We start from the raw sequence: 22,447 nt of genomic DNA on the forward strand, positions 1-22,447 counted from the left end.
AATGGAAGCTTGGAAGATAGTTTAATCTGCAACTATAATTTTGTAAGAAAATTTAGGAAGATCTTTTTTTGAAATAATAGCATTAGAAAAACTTTGATTTTTCACTTCATTCTTTTCAGCATTTAGATTTAGGGTTTGTTTTAGATTAGCTTGCTTGGTAAGATGAGGAATTTGCTGTTACATTCCATTTCTGCTTGAGAGCTGTTGCTTTGAGTGTTGATGGAATTTCTTGTATTCGCTAGTTCTGTTATTTGTACGCAGCTTAAGGTATCATCAATTGCAGTGGGCAGTTAAGTGATAATTAGGAGATCAGGCTTTCCTCTTGACAGGAGACAGCACTATGGTATCGGAGTGGAATTACACGAGTTACTGCAAGGATGCTGTTGGACTGGCTGGTGTCTTTAACGTGGTTGCGCATTGTCATCCACTGGTCAGCTACAGCACTGTCAAAGCTGAGTTATGTCTTAAATCTAGATGTTGATGTGACAAGTGGAGAAAAGGGATAGTGAGCAAAATTGTTTGAGAGAGAAACAAATGCAGGAAAATGGGAGGGTAAGAAGGTATTTTAGTTTTGTAATTAAAAAGCTATTTTCTGATCAAATACCTGAACCAGGCAATCCCCAGTGCAATACTGGATCACTTGATGATCTCTTACAATATCCAGCTTTCATTCCTGTAGCTGCTTTTTGTTGATTCTAGGTTTAAATTGAAATGCTTTTGTTTCTAAAAGCTGTGGCAAGTTGTTCCTAGTTTTTTTTTTCAATATTCAGTTTCAATTTGTCTTTCTTCAAGTCAGTTCCCAAAAGGAAGATAACATATTATTGGCAAGATTTAAGTAATGTGAAAAGTTTAGAGGAGTACAGATAGTAATACCTACAGTTTGTATTTGTCAGGTTAAAATGTGTCAAGGATTCTTTGTTCTTTGCTGAATTATTTCCTGCAGTGCCTATACAGTGTTTCAGTACAGGTCTGCAGTGGTGGAATATGTTCTGGGCACGGGAAGGAAGATACCCAGGTATCCAGGGAGGGTTTCCCCATGGCTCTATCGGCCTCAGAATCAGAAAAGTGTCATGGTACTACACTTCTAGATGTTGAGGTATCTTTGCGTGTGTGTGTGTGTTTTTAGAGGCAATCAGTAATTTGACATGCTAACAAATAGAACACCATGTAAAAGTGAGTGGGATTCCATATGTTTAGGAAGAATATGTGAACAGCAAGGCGGAAAGCTGTAAAGCAGCATTCTGGTCACTGTGTGAGTAGGAGTGCAGTGTGAAGCTGGTATGCCTGGAGCAGCTAGTCCACAGTGGTTTAATGTCCTCTGTTTGCAGAGTTCCATCAGAAATCGTGTGCTGGCAAGTTGTGCTTAGGAAAGGAGAGCCCCAAAGAGCTCTGCACTGAAGGACAGCAGCAAGCGGAGTGATTGCTTGTTTCACCTAGCTGTGAGATTTGTCCATAGTAATTAGAGAGACCCCTGGAAGGGAGTTTATGATTCAGTGTAGGTAAATGATTGCACTAGGGAAGGGGGCAGACGGTATTTTTACAGTTACTTCTCTGTAGTTTTCTTCCTTCTTGACCTTGCTTACGGATGGTGGCAGCCAAGGATGCTGAAATCTTAAGCTAAAGCTGTCTGGAATCAGGCTGTATCTCACAACTAATGCCTGTAAGAGCTTTTAATTTGAATAGTTTATTACAGATACATTTTCCTTTTCAGGTATAATGGACAAGTACCAGGAGCAACCTCACTTGTTGGATCGCCACTTAGGTAGGAATATCTTCTTGAAAAAATTTTTGAATCAAAATCTTGAAAATATGTTAAACTAGAAGGTCCATATTTGCATTACAAGATTGCTGTGGCTGATATTACTCATTATATGATTACTGTCTCCCTCTCAATTCTTAGGAGTATGAGAAACTGTAAGCTAACTGCATGTAGTCTCACTTATTTTCCTCTCCTTTCATTAGAGTGGATGATGAATTCATTGTTGGATATAGCACGAGACAAAGGATCTCCTCCCCCTCTAGTTCACCTGGCTTTTAAATTTCTTTACATCATTACAAAGGTAAGAAAACCCCAAATTTAACATTCTGTAACTGCACTGTTTTAAGTTTCCAATATTTTCTTTGCTGTTTAACTTCTAAATATGCCACATTTTCAAAAATAGTAAAATAAATACACGTCTAAGTAATGCAATGAAATGTTTTAAACTGTACTGTGAAAGATTAGTTCTTTTTTTGTATGGTTTTCATGATAGCTTATGTTATTTAATGATCCGGAGTAGTAAAAATCAAGGTCTGACTGCAAAAAGAATTGCAGACGTTGAGATACTGAGCGACAAAACAGTCATAATGTTAAAAAAAGAGAGTAAAGTATGATGAAGAATTAGATGGACTATGGACTTTCCATCTGAGCATAAGAAAACGTTTTTTGGCTTTAAGGATTGAATACTGGGATAGATTGCTCAGAGAGGTTGTGGAGCCTCCACCCCTGCAGATACTGACTATCCTACAGACACGGTCCTGAGCAGCCTGCTGTGGGTGGCCATGCTTTAGCAGGAGAGTTGGGACTAAAGAGTCTCCAGAGGTCTCTTGTTTTAAAGTTAAAGAATTATCATTCCATTAGTTCTTTCTGAAGGTATTTAACACTTTAATCCATACCCTTACTGTTCTTGCTACATGAGGGTCATACACAAGAAGCTCCTCAAAGGATCTTTTCTTCTTCCTCAGTACTTGACCATGCCAGATAGCTTACTAAATTTTGAAACTTTTTTACAGGTGAGAGGGTACAAACTTTTCCTCCCACTGTTTCCTCATGAAGTAGTTGATCTACAGCCTGTTTTGGATCTGCTTGTAGACCAGAATCCAAAAGACTCTGAGGTGAGAACTTGCTGTGCTTTTTGTTTGTCTTTTGTTTCTCCAGCAGAAAAAGCTGATGAACAGTATAAGAAAAAAGTCTGGAAAGAAATGTATAAAGCAGTGATACAACATCCTGCCCGGTGTTAACTGAACATCTGGATTTAGTATGGAAGTCATCTTGTCAGAAAAGAGGTGTCTTTTTGAAAGGAGAGGTCTTAAGTTTTTCTTTCATGGGATATGTTCTAAGGATTTAGAAGTGATGGTGATAGAGGTGCAAGTAAAATCTTTATAACCACTTGTATAAGGGAACAAATTAATTGAAACAACAGTAATAAGAAAGGCTGCGAAAGATACTGAACTTCTAAAAGGAGTAACTGCAAAATTCTCTTCCTGCTATGCGTATCATTAACAGTCACAGTAATTTAGCTTGAAGTAATAAAAGTAAAATCACAGGAAACTGAGTATTTAGGTTTTACATATTTATTCCTATTTCTTAATGTAAAGAGGCCGTTTTTTAAACCTTTGAGTTTTGTCAAAGTTGGCACGAGAACTTCTATTTTGATGAGGAAATGAAGATGATAGTTACTTGTCTTTTTTTAATTTCATGAAGTGTTTTATTGTTACCCAGCCTCCCAACATCTGTCTTCAGATCTGTGAGGGGGGTTGGTTTTTTTTTCTCCTTTTCATTTGAAAGGAGGGAGGTGAAGATTTGAGAAAATTGCACAATTATGGCAATAGGCATAAATCACTTGGATTTCTTTCTGTTGATAATATATTCCTGGATGTGGAAAACTTAACACAGGATTTCAGATATTTTTTTTTTTACCTGTTTGTGATTTGAAAAACAATGTGACACCACTTCATGCTGTGTCCTGATTTAAAGTTTTATTTGGCTGGGAATGTTCTGTGCAAGAATTCTGATTTGACAGACTATGTAAGCAAAGAATTTTTAAGCATGGATTGAGATCGTAGAATGGCTGGTGTTGGAAGGGATCCGTAAGGATCATCGAGTCCAATTCCAAGATACTGTAGTATATTTTTGAGTAAGGAAAAATAATTCCAGAAGGCTTTAATAAGGCTGAATTTTAAGAGAGATCATCATGTATTATAAGTAGCAGAAATCATGGATACGAAGACAATAATGGTATTGCTGCTCTAAATTAAAGTAATTTTCTAATGAACGTCAATCAGTTCTGACCACTTTGCTGTTGATGTAGTTGTACTGCTTTGAAAGTTCCTTCTTGTCTGTCTCTGAAAACACACCTGAAGTTGTTTCAGTAAACCCATGAAAGCAATACGTAAGAAACGAGGATGAAAATGTTTCTGTCATACTTGTGACTGGAGGCGAAAATGGGCTGCAGGAAGGAGAAACAAGGGAAATTGCAACATGCAGTTTTCCTTTGGGAAGAAAATAAACTTATCTGGATCTCAGGTCCAGAGGAGAGGGTCCGTTAATTTTGTTACAATTTTCCTTTTTGGAATCGCTTGTAGTTCTGTCTCTTGTGGTGTTTCAGAGCATTCAGGTTTGGAGTTTTCTCTTTTGTCATCTTACTTTGGAAATTCTTGGAGCTAGTGGATAGCTTGTGCTCCAGGTACTTTGTTGGAATATACTCCAGAAAACGGAGTACACATTTTGTTTTTCCATTTTTTTCCAGACTTGGGAAACTCGTTACATGCTTTTATTATGGCTCTCCATGATATGCTTGATTCCTTTTGATCTGGCCCGTTTTGATGGAAGTATAATTTCTGAGGAAGGGCATACTCGTATGCCAACAATGGATCGCATACTTAAAATAGCAAAAGTAAGTATAATACATCTTGTCATACTTTCAAACCTGTGGTATTTTTCTTAGGCTTAATCTTTCAACATGTAATAAATTACTGTCTTTTCAGAATATTATTTAAGTCCATATTTTCTGTACCTAATCTCTAAAAAATTTCTCCATAGTTTTGGAATCTCAGCATGTTCTTTGCTGTTTTAGTGTCAGATGAGAATGTTACTTGTTTTCCCTGAAGTAGTATATTTTTTATGACTGTCTGATATGAATGTGTGTCTTTGATTACATTAACAGCTTTTAGCATTTGAAAATACTACTATTTTTTTCTGAAAGCTAAGTTTGATGACTTATATAGGAAATGAGTGTTTGATCAGGGTGAGTACGTAGCATTGGAAGCTATGACCGCATGAAAAATTTTCAACAGAGATAATGAAGTTTCACTAGGCATAAGCCAAAGTGGCTAACTTGTCATGCCTTAGAATAAAACAACCCTCTCCCCAAAAATACCTGAACAGCTTAGGTATTTGACACTTGCAGCACATCAGTGGCTTATCACTTGCAGGCATGTAGTAGCACAAATATGACTGTAAGTTAAGGTTTCAGTAAAGGTAAACTTGCTTTGAAAGGCACTTTAGAAGGGAGACTTTGTTGCCTGAGATATGGTTTGTTAAATGGGGATTTTAATTTTTTTTTAATCTTAAGCTCATTTTGTAATCATCATAATTACATAATTTATATACTCATAATGTTTGTCATTGTAAATATTAGGTAGTATATTCATGTACAAAGTTATGTAGTTGTTAAATCTACATGTATGAATTCTTTTACAGTTAGTTTTCTTTTATCTTTAGTGTTACTTGGTTGTCAGTGATAAGGCTCGAGATGCAGCTGCTGTACTGGTTTCGAAGTAAGTCTCTTTTGTGCTTCTTGGCAGAAAAGAAAAAAATCTAGCTCCCATTTCTCCTGCCATTTTTTAGTCTGACATACTACTAATGATAGTGTTGGGAGGACTGGAAGTTGCCAGCTGTATGTGGGATGTTAAACTTGCTTGAATCAGATCCAGTAGTGTGTTCATATTGAAAATACTGTATTTTCTTCTGCTTGCTAGAGAAACAGTATCCATCACAAGTGATACAGGTCTTTGCTCTTATCAGGATGCTGTTCAGGTTGCCTTCTAGGGACCCGTTTGTGCTACAGAGTTTTGGAAAGATACAGTTATTTACCTTGCTCCTGATTTTTGCAGTGTGTTGCACAGTAAACAGAGAATTGGTATCTAATATTAATGGCTTGATGTTTCCTAACAGTATTTCAGTTATGTAATAGGAAATAGTAATGCTAGAATTTATTTGCTTAATTTCACTCTCGTAATTTTCTTCATCTCTCCTCCAGAAAACAATCTGTTTTCTTAGGTTTATTGTTATCAAGTAATTCATCAAATGAAACAGGTGTAGGGTAATGGAACTTTCTAAATCCCATTGTTTTACATGGTTGGTGTTCAGACACTGAGCAATTTGTGACAGAGGTGCATTTGTTCTGGCATTTTTTGCATCACTTCAGTAATACTGATGCTAGGGTTGTTTATAAATTTGAAATAACGAACTTCTGTATCTCTTCTTTCTTCTCTTAGTGCGTTTCTGGAGATTGTAGTTTATTTTCATATGCATCACAAGTGAAACCAAAGACCGTAAACTGTGCTAGTATACATGTATCTTCTTTTTCCGATATATATTACAGTACATATTCCAATATATTCTAGTGGAAGAGGGCTTTAGTCAGCTCAGTTTGTCATTTTGGTTTTTCTTTTTTTTTTTTCTTTTTAAAGCAGGCAAACCCCTGAATCTTTATGCTTGCATATACTATATCTACACTAGAGGGCTCTGCCAACGTAGTTTTGAGAAGCAGATGCTCTGTAGGGTAAGGAAGATGAAATGATGATAGGGGATGCGGGTAGCTTTCTGAACAATAGAATCGGTGTTAAATGTTTTTCTCTGGATCAAGGCACAAAATCTGTGGGATGACTTGTATCAAAATAGTTGTTAAATGTAACATTTACTGGAGCAGATCCTAACTGTCTTTTTGGGAAATAACTCTGTACTTACTTAAAAATTATTCTGGCCTTCAGTCACAGGACTCAATGCTTTAGAAATTTGTATTTAGTGAGTATAATGCTACAGTTCTGAATCAGATGACAAAACAAACACTTTTTTTGTTTTACAACTGACAGTGTCATGTGGAAAATTCATGAAGGAGCTGAGAATAGAATCATAGCTCTCTGGTGACTAGTCCTGTACTTTTCTGATTTCTTTTGAAATATTTCAGAGCAAAATCTAAGTGAATACATGAATCTTTTGAATAGTATTTAATAATCTTGCATGTTACATATTTCTATGTGAGAGAATGTAGGTTTGTCTCCTTATCCTAATTAGTTTTTGCAGGCATTTTGGAAGTGATAATTGGAAGTTGCTTTTCATGTATCTGCATTAGTAATCTGCCTTGTCACAAGTTGACGGAAGCAGAGGATTTAAGGTGAACGTGTGACATAGAATGACTTACTCTTGAGCATTCATATGTGCCTGAATGTGCCCTTTATCTTCTTTGCTTCCTAAAATTCCAGAAAAATACCCTAATCAACCAACTGTGGTAGACTTTTGAAGGTACATCCAGTATTTGGAAGCCTTCTCAAGTAAGGATGACAGTAATTTAAAAAGATGCTTTCATCACGTTATACTAATTGAATTTGCACTTGATTTGCACTCCAGGGTATCTGCATAACTAAATTACTAGTGGAAGCATGTATATAGTAATGTGATTGACTACAGCATTGCATTCAGCAAAACCTTGTGTTCACGCGGTGCTCACCCCTGGATTTCAGGGGGATTTCATAAGTGCCTTGCATCCTAATGCAGGGTACTATGCAGGTGTGTTATTAGCAGTTGTGTTATATTCTTTTCACCTCCATTTTATTGGCTGAACTAGTTTTTATTAAAAGTATGTATTCATAATAAGGTGATAGAATACATTAAGCTGGTTTTAGTAGCAGCTGCGTCAAGCTGTGTAAGGCTGTAATGGGAGCAAAATTATTATTTAGTGTACTTATAGTTATTTAGTTTATTATGAAAACATATTTTCAAAATAGCCTAATGATTAAAACACTTCACCAGGAATTAGAGGATCTGGGTCCAAGGCCTCATGGCCTTGGTGCACTTGAATTCACTGCTTTCGCATCCCAAACCAGTTCTTCAATGAACGAACATAGTTCTTCTGAGATGAGGTCACTGTTTCATCTTCTTGAAGTTAGACTGTTAGATAGGCAGGAACACAGAAGTCCCGGGACAGACAGAGAGATAAGATACAGGAGTCTAAGTCTGTAACATGCTGAGTTGGAAACTCCCTGGGGAGGAAGTCTGGATTCTGGTTCCTGCTCTAAGGAGTTTTTGAATTTCAAGTGAAGTTCAGAAATGCCAAGACCCAAGACATCCTGTTTTCCAAAGTAATTTACTTTTCATAGGGTAAAGGAGCTGGAGTTTGATTCATGAATTCTCTTTTCTGTCTGTTCAGTGACTTGGTTGCAGTAGGAGGAGATGAGGCTTATCCTTATCTTGTTTCTAGTCTGGAGGTTAGGGCACTCCTTTGAGAAGGTAAGGTTTAAACTCCTTTGGGCTGAGAAAGGCTTTAGGAACCAGTTCATCTGCTTCACAGGTTACTTCCCTTCCCTGCGCTATTGTGCAAAAGGCAGCTTTCTCCTTGCTGCTCTGTTATAAACTAAACCACCCCTCCCCAAATCCTCATTGTTCTGTTGCTGAGCACAATAGATAATGACTTTGAAGGCAATTCAGGTGATCGTATGTCTGCTCACAGTTTCCTGTGTTGACTGTATTTTATATTCCTTGTTAGCTAGCGCTTGGTACAGTTACCCATTGAACGTGTAGATGTATAAAGTAACCTGATACAGGCTCAGTGTGCATCCTTCTTTAAGCGCTATGAATTGTACTTTGTGGGCTTTCCCATGTACCTTGTTTCCTTTGATTGCACTGAGAACAAAATTTCTTAATTTACCTGAATCTCTGCTGCAGCAGGCCCCTGATTGTTAGGTGCTGAGAATACTAAATTGGGTAAGAGAAGCAGGTGCCCTATCTGGAGCTTGGCTGGCACTGATGGTGGCTGCGTATAGTTTTATGGAAGTAAAGTAGTGAACCTCTTTGGCCTTGAGATGGGTAAAAATGCATCCCTCATCCCATCCATTGTGTCAAATAACAGGTGTTTGATCTTTTTAAATATTAAAAAAAAAAAAAAAGCACCCTGATGATTACACTTTACGGGCCTGGCTGATAACGGTGCAGTAGGGACCAACTGTTGATTTGCACCGGTTTTCAGATTTGCAGAATAGCTGTTCTTAGTGAGAGAGGTGGAGAATCTTGTACTTATTTCAGCTTTTTTTGCTAATTCTAATGGAAATACTTTTTACATGGGACCTTTGGAAACTTTGTTGCTTTACGATTAGGATGACAAATCTCTAGAATCCAAGTTTATATATTGTTTTGAAGTGGAAGTGAAATTCTGGGTCAGAGCCTTGCACAGAAACAGAAAGGCTAAACATATGATGGTTTGAATTCTTCTCACCCTCAGTGATCTAGGAAAATATCAGTTAGAGAATTGTTTTTAGGAACTGCAACTAGTTTGGATAGCAGGAAAAATTAGTTTTCATTGAGTCATAATGTTAGTAACTGAAGTGTTTTGGGTTTTTTCTGTCACAGATTTATTGTCCGCCCTGATGTCAGGCAAAAAAGGATGGCAGACTTCCTGGACTGGACACTTTCGATGTTATCTAAATCCTCCTTCCAGACCATGGAGGGGACTGTTGTTACGAATGGCATGCTCCAGGCCCTGGTAAATATTGTTTTTCCTTTAAAAGATAGATAATTGCATTTGTGATCTGCTATGGTAGACCTTTAATAGCAAATGCACAGAGATGTTCCTGTTCATTAAAAAAGGATAAGATAATACACGGCTAGAATTTCTTCCACAACAGTTTTGAAGATGTAACTTACTGTGCATGTATATTTTCTTTAAGTATTATTGTCATCACCGAATGCAAATGAAGTTGCCAGCATAGGTACTGATAAATAACTCTCAAAAATGCTTTAAAATATCTGATTGTGCATCAGTAGTCATTTCGTAATTCACTTTGGGTTGGTTTTGCTTGATTTTTTTTTTTCCCTTCTGCTTTGAACTAAACCGTTGAAATAAATTAAAAAATTGGAACTGTACAAAATGAAGAGGTTGGGCTTCTGAAACTGTAGTGGTCTTTCCTAGACTTTACAGAATTGGTAACCAAAATGCAAGTGATTCTTGAAAGTTACATCCATTCTTCTTCAACTGAAATACTGTTCTCATTAGTTTTAATAAGGCATACTAAACTTGTTAGACAGTGTCCTCCAATAGTCTGAAAAAATGCACTGTTCCCCATGTTTTTGCTTGCTAATCTGAGTAAGTTTTTTGTTTAATGCTCCTTACCTTGTGGAGTAGCAGTAGTTTATGACTCAAAAGATCTGAATTCTTAGTTTGGATTTTAAAATTTATATACTACGCATGGAAAAAAATCTGTAATACCTGAACCACTACTATATGATAGCACTCCTCTTGTACATTATAAGAATATCTTTTTATAAAAGCTTTCTTGCAATTTTACACCCTTAAAAGTGTTGGTGTGCATTTTGAAGTACCGGAATAACAGTTTTTGTATCTGTTCCACTTACTGATGTCCAAATGTACTTGTGTGGAACGGGGCAGTTTGTGTGGCTGGGTGGAGTCGGTCCTTCTTGTTTTTGTTGTTGACCAAAGTTGAGGTAGTGCAAGCAAAGAAAGATGACATGCTTTTTTACAGTCTTTGCACAGGTTTAAGGATTTGCTGGTGTTTGTATGAGTTTCTGTAATTTGCATAAATTTGCAGCTTTTTTAAAATAATTGCTATGAGGACTTGTATGCTGTACGTTACTAAACATCAAAGCAAAGTTCTGGAACAAGTGTGTGTGGTGTGTGGTTTTTGTTTTGTGTGGGGTTTTTTCCTTTTTTTTTTTTTTTTTTTTTTTTTTTTTCCCCTCTAGCAGCTCTTCCAAATCAGAAGATACAAGAAATAATCTATATTTAGAATAACTTAGGACTTGCTGTTTAAGCAGGAGGAAGCAATATTTGTATGCATTGCAGTATGTTTCAAAAGACAGAATGATGTTTCATCATTTTATTGTCAGATCTGGAAAGGGAGACTGACTGCCATTCTGCATGCATGATGAGACCTGTAGGATGTATAATACATTAGTGTTTTGTCATAATTCCTTTGAGTTTGGCTTTGGCTCTATCCACCTGTTCATTAGTGCATACTAAGCGAAACAGGTGAATACTTAACAAGTAGAATCGAAACTAGAACGTGATACAATATACCTGGAAGCAGAAGCCTGCCTTCTTGCATTTATATGATTTCTTTTCTCCTCTGTGAGGTAGGAGAAGGTATTTATCAGCCCAGTGTTATTTGTGTCCTACAGCTCGTAACACCTGTTGCAGTTGGTAGGTATGAGAAGACTGAATTTTTAAAGTCTTTTCTTGTGTTCAGTCTTCAATTTTTAGTTTCAGTTACTACAATGAGTTATATCATTAGGGAATAAAGATTTCCAGAATGATACATATGCAGGTATGTGTATACAGACATACATAAGTGGCATAGGAAATATTTATTTCAAGAGTTTAATATTAATAATTTTGTAACACAGTTGTAACAACAGAATGTTATTAAACCAAAAATATCTGCTGAAAATAAAAGCAGTCTTTAAAACAAGTTTACATATAACATTTTCTCTGAAACATACAAGATTCTAGCAGTCTGTACATAAACATAATAAACGATTGCTAAGTGTGTAAAGCAGAACACATGCTATGAGAGACAACTAAAACTTGTGTCAGCAAGCTCAAAATTCTTTGCCCTTGGATTCCTCCAGCAATTTGTTACTTCAGGAGTCAAACTGTAGTTGCCTGGCCATTTCTCACTGAACAAGCAGGAGAAAAAAAGACCATTTTTCAGTGTCCAGGCAGTACAGCAAGGCAGCTTTTGGGAAAGCGGCAGGTTTCGGGGATGTAACCCACCAGGGTGGGGATAAAAAAAATCTTTCACTTCATCAGATCAGTTTAGGGCTGCCCCCTAACAGTGGATTTCAGTCAGGTTATGGTACTGTACTGCTTATGGTCTGCATTTAGGAAATAGCTTGTAGTGAAATTGGCATGGCAAAACTGCTTGAAAAAGACGTGAAACTCTTGCATTTCAATGAACTGAAACTGCAAGTTAGGTACACGATGAGTGCTTCGACGTTGCTGCACTTTGATCTGCCTCTTTGTGGCCTTAAGTCTTGGTGATTAGGTATGCTACTGTTTAATCTAACTCAGCGTTATGTGTAGAACAAGTACTACTGTTTCATGGTTCTTGTTGAAACACGCAGCCTGCATTACATATTTTAATTCCACTGATGCTTTTTTCTTTTTTTTCTTTACACCTGTCGTCAGTAATATATCATTTCACAACAGGTGTGCACTAGCAAGAATCTTTCCTTACAGTATTTCAGATTTGGTTTTTAAAACTGCCCTCTTTTGTTGCAACTAACATTGCAGTATTGAATTAAATTCACTTTTATGCTTGGATACTTTGTATATCTGAAGGATTATAAATGTTGGATTAATTAGAAATTACTACATTTTTTTATACATTTGTTTACTTGAAGGAAACTTCTAACCTGTTTCAAGAATCTGCATTTTAAATTCTCTTGGTCTGGAGGTTTGCTTTTAAACCTGCCATTATATCAAACAGCTTTTTAGTTATTGCTGCAGGGTGTAGCACTCCCAGTTCTTGCGTGACAGAGATGTCATCATGTTGAGGTAGCCTTGGGCATTGAAACTTATTAAACCTTATTTGTTTTATAAGTGATTCAGTATACAAGTGTGAGTAATAATTAAAAAAAATAAAACGCCCTACACAGTGATCTGATGAAACTCGAGAGTCTTAAGAACAGGGCATTTCCCTGAGCTGTCTCTAATGCAAAAGTTATTTAGCAATAGCTACATGCTTATGTAAATTTTGCTCCAGGGAAGAAAGAACTCTCTAACTCTATTCTTTCAGACCCAGAGGCACAAAAATAGATTATTTCCAAACAGAATGTTTCCCAAGTCTCTATATTTTTGGCATTCTCCAAGAATTAGAGATGCTAGGATTGTCTATTGGCGTTATTTTTTTAAAAAGGTGTTGTTGCTTAGTGGTTTTCTGATAAAGGTATAAAAAAAGCAGTGTTGATGTAAGAAGAAGAAAAAAAATTCTTATGTCTGCAGGTACCAAGGGCACTGACCTCTTTTGGGTTATCCTGTATCTCCTCTCTGCATGGCCACAGAGTATTCTAATGTGGCCTTGTCTGATACTTCCCAGTTCTTTCCTTCTCACCAGAAGTACCGTGGTTAGTTGAGGGTTCAGAAGTTCTGTTACAGTAAGACAGTTCCTTTTTCCTGTTAGCATACAGCGCTGTCTCAAGCTGCTATTATTATTTTTTTTTCTTCTAAGTATTTAAAATCTGGGGGTTTGGATAATCTTGTTAAGGTAGAAAGGAGCTGTTTCTGTTGGATCTCTGTGTGTTAGTCTAAACTTCTTAGACTTTGAACTGATAAATAACTGAAGATCTGATGAAAACTGAACTCCTTTTGCCACCCATTTAACTGGGCTCTGTGTGGAGGTTTGACCTGGCAGATACGTGTGACCAACAAAGGAGTACTATTTGTGTTGAAGACACAGTAAGAACAAGGGATTTAACTGATCTGTTTTACCATTAGCTGCACATACGATGCATTAAATATTCTCTGCTTCGCAGTGAACTTACTCTGACAGCACGTCCTCCCTCCCCTTGTTTACCTCCCCACATCTGGCCTGGAGGCAGGGATGGCTGATAGCTTTGCCTGGGCCTGGATATTGTGTGACTACTAGGGGGTGCTCCAGAGTAATGAAAGATACCATTTTCTGCTCTTCCCACAGAGCTGAAATTATCCTCCCCGATCCCTGACTGGGCTGGTTACAACCAGGGGGTAGATTCAGAGTTGCGTCTCCTGCTCGGCAGGAAGATACACTTGCTACCAAACAGTCAGGCCACCCTTAATGGTGATTTGTATAGCTTGGGGAACATGTCCTGGAGATGATCCCGATTGATATATCTCATGAAGGTCGGGCCTAAACTGGGTTATGCAGACAATTGGAAGGTGTGGTGTGTTTCTTCTGTGATTACTAAGAAACTAGGCTTTGTTTTCCTTGCACCATGCTATTTCTAAAGCAAAACCAGACTTGACAGTCGTCATTGCTTGCACACCACTGATTTTCTCTAATTTGTAGGTGGCTTAATTATTTATAAGAGATGGAGTCACATACTTTTCAACAGTTCAACAGGTTGGGTAACTTGTTGTATGCTGTATGTCCTCATTAAAGTGAAGAGACCATGGCGTAACTTTGATTGCCTGGATACTCTAACAGGCAGGCTCCTTACTTTCAGTATTGTTAGTTGCTGACACTAAAACGTCTATGCAGGTGGCAAACCAAGCTTATTAATTATTTTGTTTGTATCAGATTTTTTGAAATGGTGTGCCTTGGATGTTTTTCTTCCTTCAAGGCAGGAAGTTTAAGCTGCATATTGTAATGCCGATTCATCCTTTTTTCTCTTCTAGTTTTTTTTTTCTTCCAGGTTTTCTGTTCATGCATCATGTACTTTTCAGTATAACCCCTGTAAGCTCTAGGTTTGCAAGGTTTTTCTGAGACAGCAGCTTTGCCTTACATGTGTGACTGTTTGTAGCATGTGCTGGAAGAAGTTATGTACCCTTTCCCCCTTCCACTACCCCAAAGGCCAACATCAGTTAGTCCTCTTTTATTTCCTGTGGACAATATAGCTACCAAGCTTAAAAGTTTGGGAAATTTTGGCTTGGGAATGCTTTTGCATGCTTTGACTCATAAAGAAGTAATGAAAACTTCTTTTCTTGACTTCTCTACAATTGGAGAAAAACCCCAGATACTGGATTTCCTGCTGTGTTGAATATCTGTAGAGTAGTTCTCAACAGTTCGACTATTACCCATTTACTTCTGTAAAAATAGTTTTAAAATGGCTGTTGAACTTTTCTTTGATACAGAGAAATACCTGGTGGATCACTTGCTGAAACACAGTCGTCTGGTAGAGGGTTGTATCTGACCTGCAATGTATATTTTTGTGCAAATAGAGCTTTCTTTCCTTTCAGACATTTGGCATTTGCAGCTGTGTTCATTCCAAAATCAGTAGGTAACGTATTTTATTGAACAAAACCTATGTAAATATTAAGGCAAATTTTTAGTTATTAATTTAAACACAGTAGATACGGTGTTCTTTGGTTAATTTTTACTTCCCCTAAAAACTTGTGTTGATAAAATAAAATCCCTTAATCCATCTCAATTGGTTTACAGCAGTTGCTGTGATGATTTTAACATCTGAAAGGATATTGCAAATCCTTGCATTCTGTTTGAGAACAGATGTTCTGTGTTGAACATTAGATAGCAAACCAGCTTATTTTAAGTACACAGTGAAACTGCTGTAGGGAAACGGTGTATGTTTCACTTTTTTGTTTAGAAAATAATAGAAATGGTTGTGAAATGGAATCTGTCAAGTTCACTGTTCTAAGTGGATTCATAGGTGTGTGAGGCTGTTTTCTTGCTTTTTTCTAGAAAAGCATTAAAAAGTTTTCTTGTGTAATATTTGAAGAGTTTTGTCGTTTCCTGCTGGTGTCTTGGTTAATTTCTTCCCACATCTTGCTTCGAGGTGGTACCTTCTAGTTACGTTTTTCCTGAGTAGTCAGAACTGAATTCAAATTTGGCCTTAAGGATGTGAAAACTCATGGAGAAACTTGTAGAAAGGTGCCAAATTTAGGAACCACATAAGACTGAAAACATGTAGATGTTCTGAGGAGTCTATTGCAGGAGCTCCTGGGCAGTATTCTGAGAAGTGTGAGTGTAGATATCCAAATGCATTTGTCCAGGAGCATTCCCAAGGGTATATTTAAAAAGCTGTTTCTTTACATTATCGCTACTTCAGGCATTATACTGTGTTTTGTTTGAATATGCTTGAATATAATCCTAATAATTTAGAGGCCACTTGTGTGTGTGTTTGCTCTTAACTGGGCTTTTATACAGAAAGAAGTAATTGTGAAGATGAGGCACTGCAGAAATGCTGTAGTGTCTCCTAGCATCTGCTACAAACTCGCAAACTTTGTGAAGAAACCATTTGATAGATTTTTTTAAAGCAGAACACAGGAAAAAAGTGATGAAGAGAGGAGCTTCTGCATGTTTCAGCAGAGGTAGAAAAACTTTAGAGGTCCTGTAGATTTGTCAATTATACCAAAGGTTTGCAGATTTTCTGTCATCTTTTCTTCAGGCTTTATAATACAACCAGTTTTGTTGTATGTTAGTTGGAAATATTTTTGTTTTGGATACTGATATGGTATATTGATAAAAGCTATGCTGTATTTATACTGTTTGTGTTGGTAGTTATTTCTGTTAGCTGTTCTTCTGAGTCTGAAGCAGTTCTGTAGCATTACTGAAGTAAGCCTTACAATTGCCTAGTTACTCATGAAAGCATTAAAAATCTTAAATAATCCAATATTTATTATGAAACTTTCCTATACAGTTTGTAGTATGGCTGATCAGAAGTGCTAATTTAGGATCCTAAAATGCACTTTAGTAACAAAACAAAATAGAATGGGTACATAGCCTAAAGGTGTTTTTATTGCCTTTGTTGCTCTTAACCACACCTGCAGTATGGGAGGCATGTGTGTGTTTGGTATGTGTGAGAAAGTACATATTTTTAAGGTAAGTCTGTTCTTGTTCAACTCCTAGGCATATTTATTAAGGAAGATTTTTTTTTTTTTTCTGGTGGATGACAAAGCAAAGAAAAATAAGCAACTGAACACAGTAGTTTTGAACCATACTAAGTGAACTGGGGAAACTTTCCGTGTGTAACATTTTTGTCAGGTGTTAGTAGTCCATTGGTTTCACTGTAGTGCTTGGGTCTTCATCTTACTGGGCTATTTGGTTGTATATAAAATTGTTTTGGAAACTTTTTGCTCTTTGCTTCTTTAAATCCCTCATCTCAGGAATTAAAGTTTGCCTGTTGGAGGTATGTTTGTAGCAGATTTGCACTCGGAGATTTCTGTAACTGGTTTTGTTTAATATGGAGTTCTCAAAAGCTGTTGGAGAAACAGAGTAAAATACTCAGTAGTTGAGCCTGTACTGCGTCCTGTCTGTCAGTGTGCGGTTGCTACTAATAACAGCTTGCTCACATGTGTCTGCCTGTCCTGCTTCTCAGCGATGACCAAAGGGTTGGTGTATACTGTGCGCTGGGGTGTCCAAGTCATGATCAAGGCTTGTTCAGTTTGGGGCATTCAGTGTCAGGAATCCCAAAGAGGATACAGCGTTCTCCTGGTTCTTCTACCTTTATTCACGTTCTACACATTCTGCTTCACTTTTTAGAGGTTCAAAGCAACGTGAGCTGTTGGAGATAATAGCTGCTGTGGTTGCACCTGCATTGAGCTTGTGTGACCAAGCACTGAGCTGGGTGGTTCAGAGGCTGAGCTGGCTAAAAACTAGTGGCTTTTTTCTCCCCCTTTTTCCCTTCCTTTCTTGCACTCTCTTCTTTTTGCGCTCCCTGCCCGCCCCCCCTCCCTTCTCTCTTGAGTTTTTTTTTGCCAACTTGGCTCCCTGAATTTGTGGCCTGTGTGATTGTATGGATGGGAGGAGAGAGCTGCGTTTACAGTATCCTTACTTTACAAAGTAGTAAAACTGCAAACTGCTCCCTAAGATTCTTTTCCTTCTATGCTATTTAAATTATTAAACACTAAAGATTATTGCAAGAACATTAAAAGTCATTTTAGAATTACATGCTTGATATATTGTCTCTTAGACTCTTTATATTTTCATGTCTCTTTTCCCTATTTTAATTGTAGGCACAGTTATTTAAACATGGCAAAAGAGAAGATTGTTTACCATATGGTAAGTTTGTAATATCCTGATTTCTGTCTCTAAAGCCATTCCAATAAAAAAAAAAAAGAAAGAAAGATTAAACTGATGACAAGTGGTACTGTAAAGAATGAAATCAACAGGGAAGTTAGAAAGCATGCAAAATGAGGGGGGGGGGGAAAGAAGAGATGACAGTGAGGGAGGAGCAGACACCACTGGGGAATGCTGTGTTTGAACAGCTTATCAAAGAATTTGGCAGGTGATCCCATTGGCTATTGCTGTAATACAGGACCTGAACACAGAACACACAAACTGTAAGATGTAGAAAATATTTTTTAAAACTCATTAGAACAGGAACTGGTTCTATAGATGTTACTGCTGAAAATTTTGCAGAAAATCTTCAAGTTTTAACATAAGCACCCAAGTATCAATAACCTGCTGTGTAGATGACCCAGCTGGAATCGTGTAGTGATGCTGTCAAAATGAAAAAGCTTTTAGTGGAAAGAGATTATAATGGATGCAATTAGGGATAGACAGGTACCCAAAAGGAGAGCAAGGAAGTTTCTGAACAGTGTAGCTGCATGCTGGAATTACATTCATCTCATGGTGAACCCTGGAATATGGTCAAGACTGTCTGCAAAATACTAGTTTGTTTTTTATTGATAGCATTAAAGAGAGGTAGGGAAGGATGGTGGCTAATGACAAAACACAGCAAAAGACCTTGTCCGTTTTATGGAGTGTATCAGAGCCCCAGAAATGGGGTTTGTGCTGTTCACAAGAATCAAGCAATGATGTAAACTCACTTTACAATGTTTATGTTTTCACTTAGTGGAATGATTTTGACTTCCAAAAAGAAACTTCATAGATCTAGTGCTGGAAACACTTTTGTTCTCCCAGTTATTAAGTCTGAGATGAAGATGCTTCCTTAAAAAATACCTGAGATATGGGTAAAGGCGGAGATAAGATAGTGAAGACAGAATGGAATGGCCTATGTGCTGCATAGCTGGTCAGGAAGAAACAGAAAATATGGAGGAATGTTGTTGCATAGAAATAATGGGCAGCACTGTGGAAGCTTAAAGAGTACTAAGAGTGCCAGATAAGCAGAATGATAGGCTAGATGAAATATGGTATAACACAGAATTATGTAATCCCAAAGATGAAACTGTGCAACACAGTAGTCATAATTAATATGAAAAGAACATATTTGGCTCACAATGTTAACCTTGCTGGTAAAATTAGACGTTTTGGTCTATGGTATATAGAAAGGATATTCTATAAAGCTATGACTCTGGTAATAGAAGAAAAAATCAGGGGCGTACCAATGAATACATTTACTATATAAAAGACGGAATGCTCACAACTGAGAAGCAAATACTCAGACAGAAACTGTTTGGGATAAGAAAGTACGAGAGACAAAAAATGTCAAAGATTTTTAATTATTACAGTTTGTTAACAGATCTCAGAATAAAATAGGAAAAAATTAGACAAACGTCAAAGGAATACGCTGTTTAAAATCTTTTGCAACATAGAACTTAAATTAAAAATAAGTGCTAGTCCTGAAACTATTTGCATGGCTCTGTAGATATTTTAGCAATTCAAGAGTTGGCAGGACTTGGAAGAGGCTTGTATTTATATATTCTTAATTTTTTTTCTATCTGTGAATATTGATGTTTCTGCAGTCTCTTCCTCCTAAACCATTAGTCTCTCTAGCTTTTACAAGTGCAAAACGTTTGCTGGTTGCTGGAAAGTGTCAAAGTAATAGTCATTACTGGCTTTACCTTTTTGTCTGCCTGTTGTGTTTTATTAATATTTTAGCATGTCAGGATAAATCATAAGCCTTTCCAAAACCTGAGATTTTTAAGTCACATCCTACAATTTCCCAGACTTTGAAACAATTGTTGAATCTTTGATCTCTTAGAATTTTGAAAACCCTAATACAAGACTGGAGCAAGAGGTTGCAGCATATTTTGGCAGCATGATTCCATATTTGCAGTGCTTATAGAATGACAGGTCCTTCAGAGCCCAAGTTGTTAGTCTCTATTAACTGATGATCAGCCTTCAAATCAATCGTTAATTCTTTCAGGGTCAAAATGCAAAAGGACTATTTTATTTGTAACAGGAATGTGTTCCTTGTGAAAATTTTGAATCCTGGAACTTTATACTAATTAATCCAAGATTCTCCTTTTGTCTGGGTGGTTTTTTTTTTTGTTTTTTTGTTTTTTGTTTTTTTACTTTGCTGGACAAATAACTTTCTTACCTTTGATGTGCACAAATGAAAGGTTTTGTTGCTGATTGTTTACACACACACAGACTATTTCTCATGTCTAAATGTTTATGGGCATTCATAGTCATTAAAATTTCTGTGCCAGAGGAGTTAAGTTGGTGCTGCCTGAAAATAATAAATGAGAAAAGGGAACTCTTTTCTTAGTGTGCAGAAAGTAACTGCAGAGCAGATGAATTAGATTTTCTGACTCATGGTTCTGTTAGACTACTGAAAATTCTTAGACCCCAAATGATACTTCAACATGTTACTTCCAGGGAGAGTTAGAGGCATAAATACTCTAAGAATCTAGATCATTATATTTTTTATAGTCAAAAGTAATCCTTAAAGCAATCCTTCCTGTTGGTAGGTGAATGATATTATCACTATTTGACCAGTGTCAAAGCTACTACAAAGTAGGTAATAAGGCATTTGCATTTCAGTAATACCTTTAAAAATCTAAATCTTCTAAAGAACTTTCAAAACTTTACAAAGCATTGTTACTGAGATAATTTTTTTTAAAAAGTTCTTCTAGCATATTTATTTTCTTTTACAGCTGCTACTGTACTTGAGTGTCTTGATAACTGCAAGCTGTCAGAAAGCAATCAGATGGTTCTTCGCAAGCTAGGGATGAAACTTGTTCAACGACTTGGACTGACATTTGTGAAACCGAAGGTAGCAAAATGGAGGTTAGTTCAAAGCTGAAACAGTAAAAAATAAAATCCAAAAGCAATTAAAAAACTTAAAAATATCTAAACCCATATATTTGATTACTGGTCTTTGGCCCTCCCAACCTCCCCTAAAAAGAGAAAGAAAGAAAAAAACCCATGTGCTGTTTGGGAATGAACATATTCTTTATTTGCACTATTTGGAAAAAGTAGGTTTCTTCCACTGTTTAGTTTCCTGCATTTCTTTTAAATTTTGGTAGTAAACTAGTGCTGTGACAAGCCAAATCTTTTGACTGTTCATGTTGCATGTTACACAAGCGAAGCCTGTTCCTATATAATGCATAACGTAGTAAAGATGGGAAGGCAGTGACTTTTGTTACTGAAGTTGATGTAGTACAATTCTGTAAGAGTGAACATAAGTTTTTCCATTACATAGTTCTACCTTGATTCCATAGAAAGTTCACAGGGGAAAAGTGGTTTGCAATCCCACTTTTGTTTTGCATATTAGTCAGGTTTTGGTGTCTGGTTTTACTTATTGCCAGAAGGCAAACTCTTTTTTAGATTTCTCGCACTGATATTTTAAAATTGCAGGCTCCCTTGGTGACTATTTTTATTGTATTTCTTTTACCAAGTTTTGAGAACGTCCTTAGGCATAGAAAATTCTTTTTAGGTGGAGAGTGTACCTTGCCCAATGGCAAAAATCAGTTTAGCATGTAAAGTATAGCTTTTATAAGAATGTATCTACACCACAGGCTAAATATTTGACTGCAGCTTGGTCAGAAAGTACTAAGCTAGCTTTAAAATTTAAAAAATACATTCTAATAAGTTGATTTTTTTTTTGTTTTGTTTTTGGACAGGCTTTTAGGGCATGGGAATGTTGCCTTTCCCTATTGTCAGCAGTGCAAAGTAGGTTATACTGAAACAGGAAAGGGAGAGATAATGAAAAGGAACCATTTAAATAGTCTAGCTCTTCTCACCTTGGAAAAGAGACAACTGGGTCAGGAGGAAGGAGAATGAGATACTTTTCCCTTTTCTTTAAAGCAGCCACTAAATAACTCGAGAGCTATACCACTGGGAGGTATAGGAACTGGACAAGCAGGCTTTATGACAGTATGTACCCATTTCAGCTGGAGCTCAAATCAGAAAAGTAAATTAATTGTGTCTGTTTCTTGCACAGATACCAGCGTGGCTGTCGCTCTCTGGCTGCCAATCTGCAAGCTCAGGGTTCAGTTGTGCAGAATCAAATCATACCAGTTGCTGATGATGAAGCTGCTGATGAAGAGGAATATGACATTCCAGGAGAGATTGAAAATGTTGTAGGTGTGTTAAAACTGGACAGAAAGTACCCTAATGCTTGCAAATTAAACATATACTGGAGAACATGTGATAGGGATAAGAAGGTCATGTGGGTATCTGTGCTAACGTGAACAATTGGAAGACTATAAAATTTCAGTCTATGCAACTGATTAAAATATACTATATTTTTGTCAAATTATTTTGATTTCAGCATCTCAAGCAGAAACTCAATACTGTGGCATTTGTTTTGGGGTTGGGGGCTGGAGTTATTGAAATGCATTTTACCAGTTTTATCCAGTAATAATGAAGAGATATCTTGAACCTTTCACAGATGGAAGGATGAGTTAAAATTCTTAATGAAACACAACACAAAAAATTGTCTTACATGAAAGCTAAAGAATTATGGTTGAAATTTTTAAGCTGTGGCAGCATCAAAGGAAGAGCATTTTTTTATTAGTATGTGATCATAGAGCAGGTCTTCTGCTAGCTTGCTGCTGGGTGTGCTGTAAATAAATAGGCAAAAATTGCATCAGAAGATTTTGTAGCTGAA

The 22,447-nt window shown here is 36.9% G+C and overlaps 1 protein-coding gene across 2 annotated transcripts in view; it reads left to right on the forward strand.

Annotated features, from left to right (window-relative positions):
* The window catches only part of TBCD (tubulin folding cofactor D), a 129,477-nt gene that overhangs the window by 2,024 nt on the left and 105,006 nt on the right, over positions 1-22,447 (forward strand). For both annotated transcript variants that reach the window (XM_040580054.1, XM_040580062.1), the window contains exons 3-11: positions 1,712-1,762; positions 1,963-2,060; positions 2,773-2,874; positions 4,509-4,655; positions 5,483-5,538; positions 9,386-9,518; positions 17,661-17,706; positions 20,490-20,622; positions 21,779-21,921. In XM_040580054.1, coding sequence (XP_040435988.1) covers positions 1,712-1,762; positions 1,963-2,060; positions 2,773-2,874; positions 4,509-4,655; positions 5,483-5,538; positions 9,386-9,518; positions 17,661-17,706; positions 20,490-20,622; positions 21,779-21,921 — 909 coding nt within the window. The remainder of the gene's footprint in view (positions 1-1,711; positions 1,763-1,962; positions 2,061-2,772; positions 2,875-4,508; positions 4,656-5,482; positions 5,539-9,385; positions 9,519-17,660; positions 17,707-20,489; positions 20,623-21,778; positions 21,922-22,447) is intronic.

This window comes from Falco naumanni, chromosome 1 (assembly GCF_017639655.2).
Source record: "Falco naumanni isolate bFalNau1 chromosome 1, bFalNau1.pat, whole genome shotgun sequence".
Classification (NCBI taxonomy): Eukaryota; Metazoa; Chordata; class Aves; order Falconiformes; family Falconidae; genus Falco; species Falco naumanni.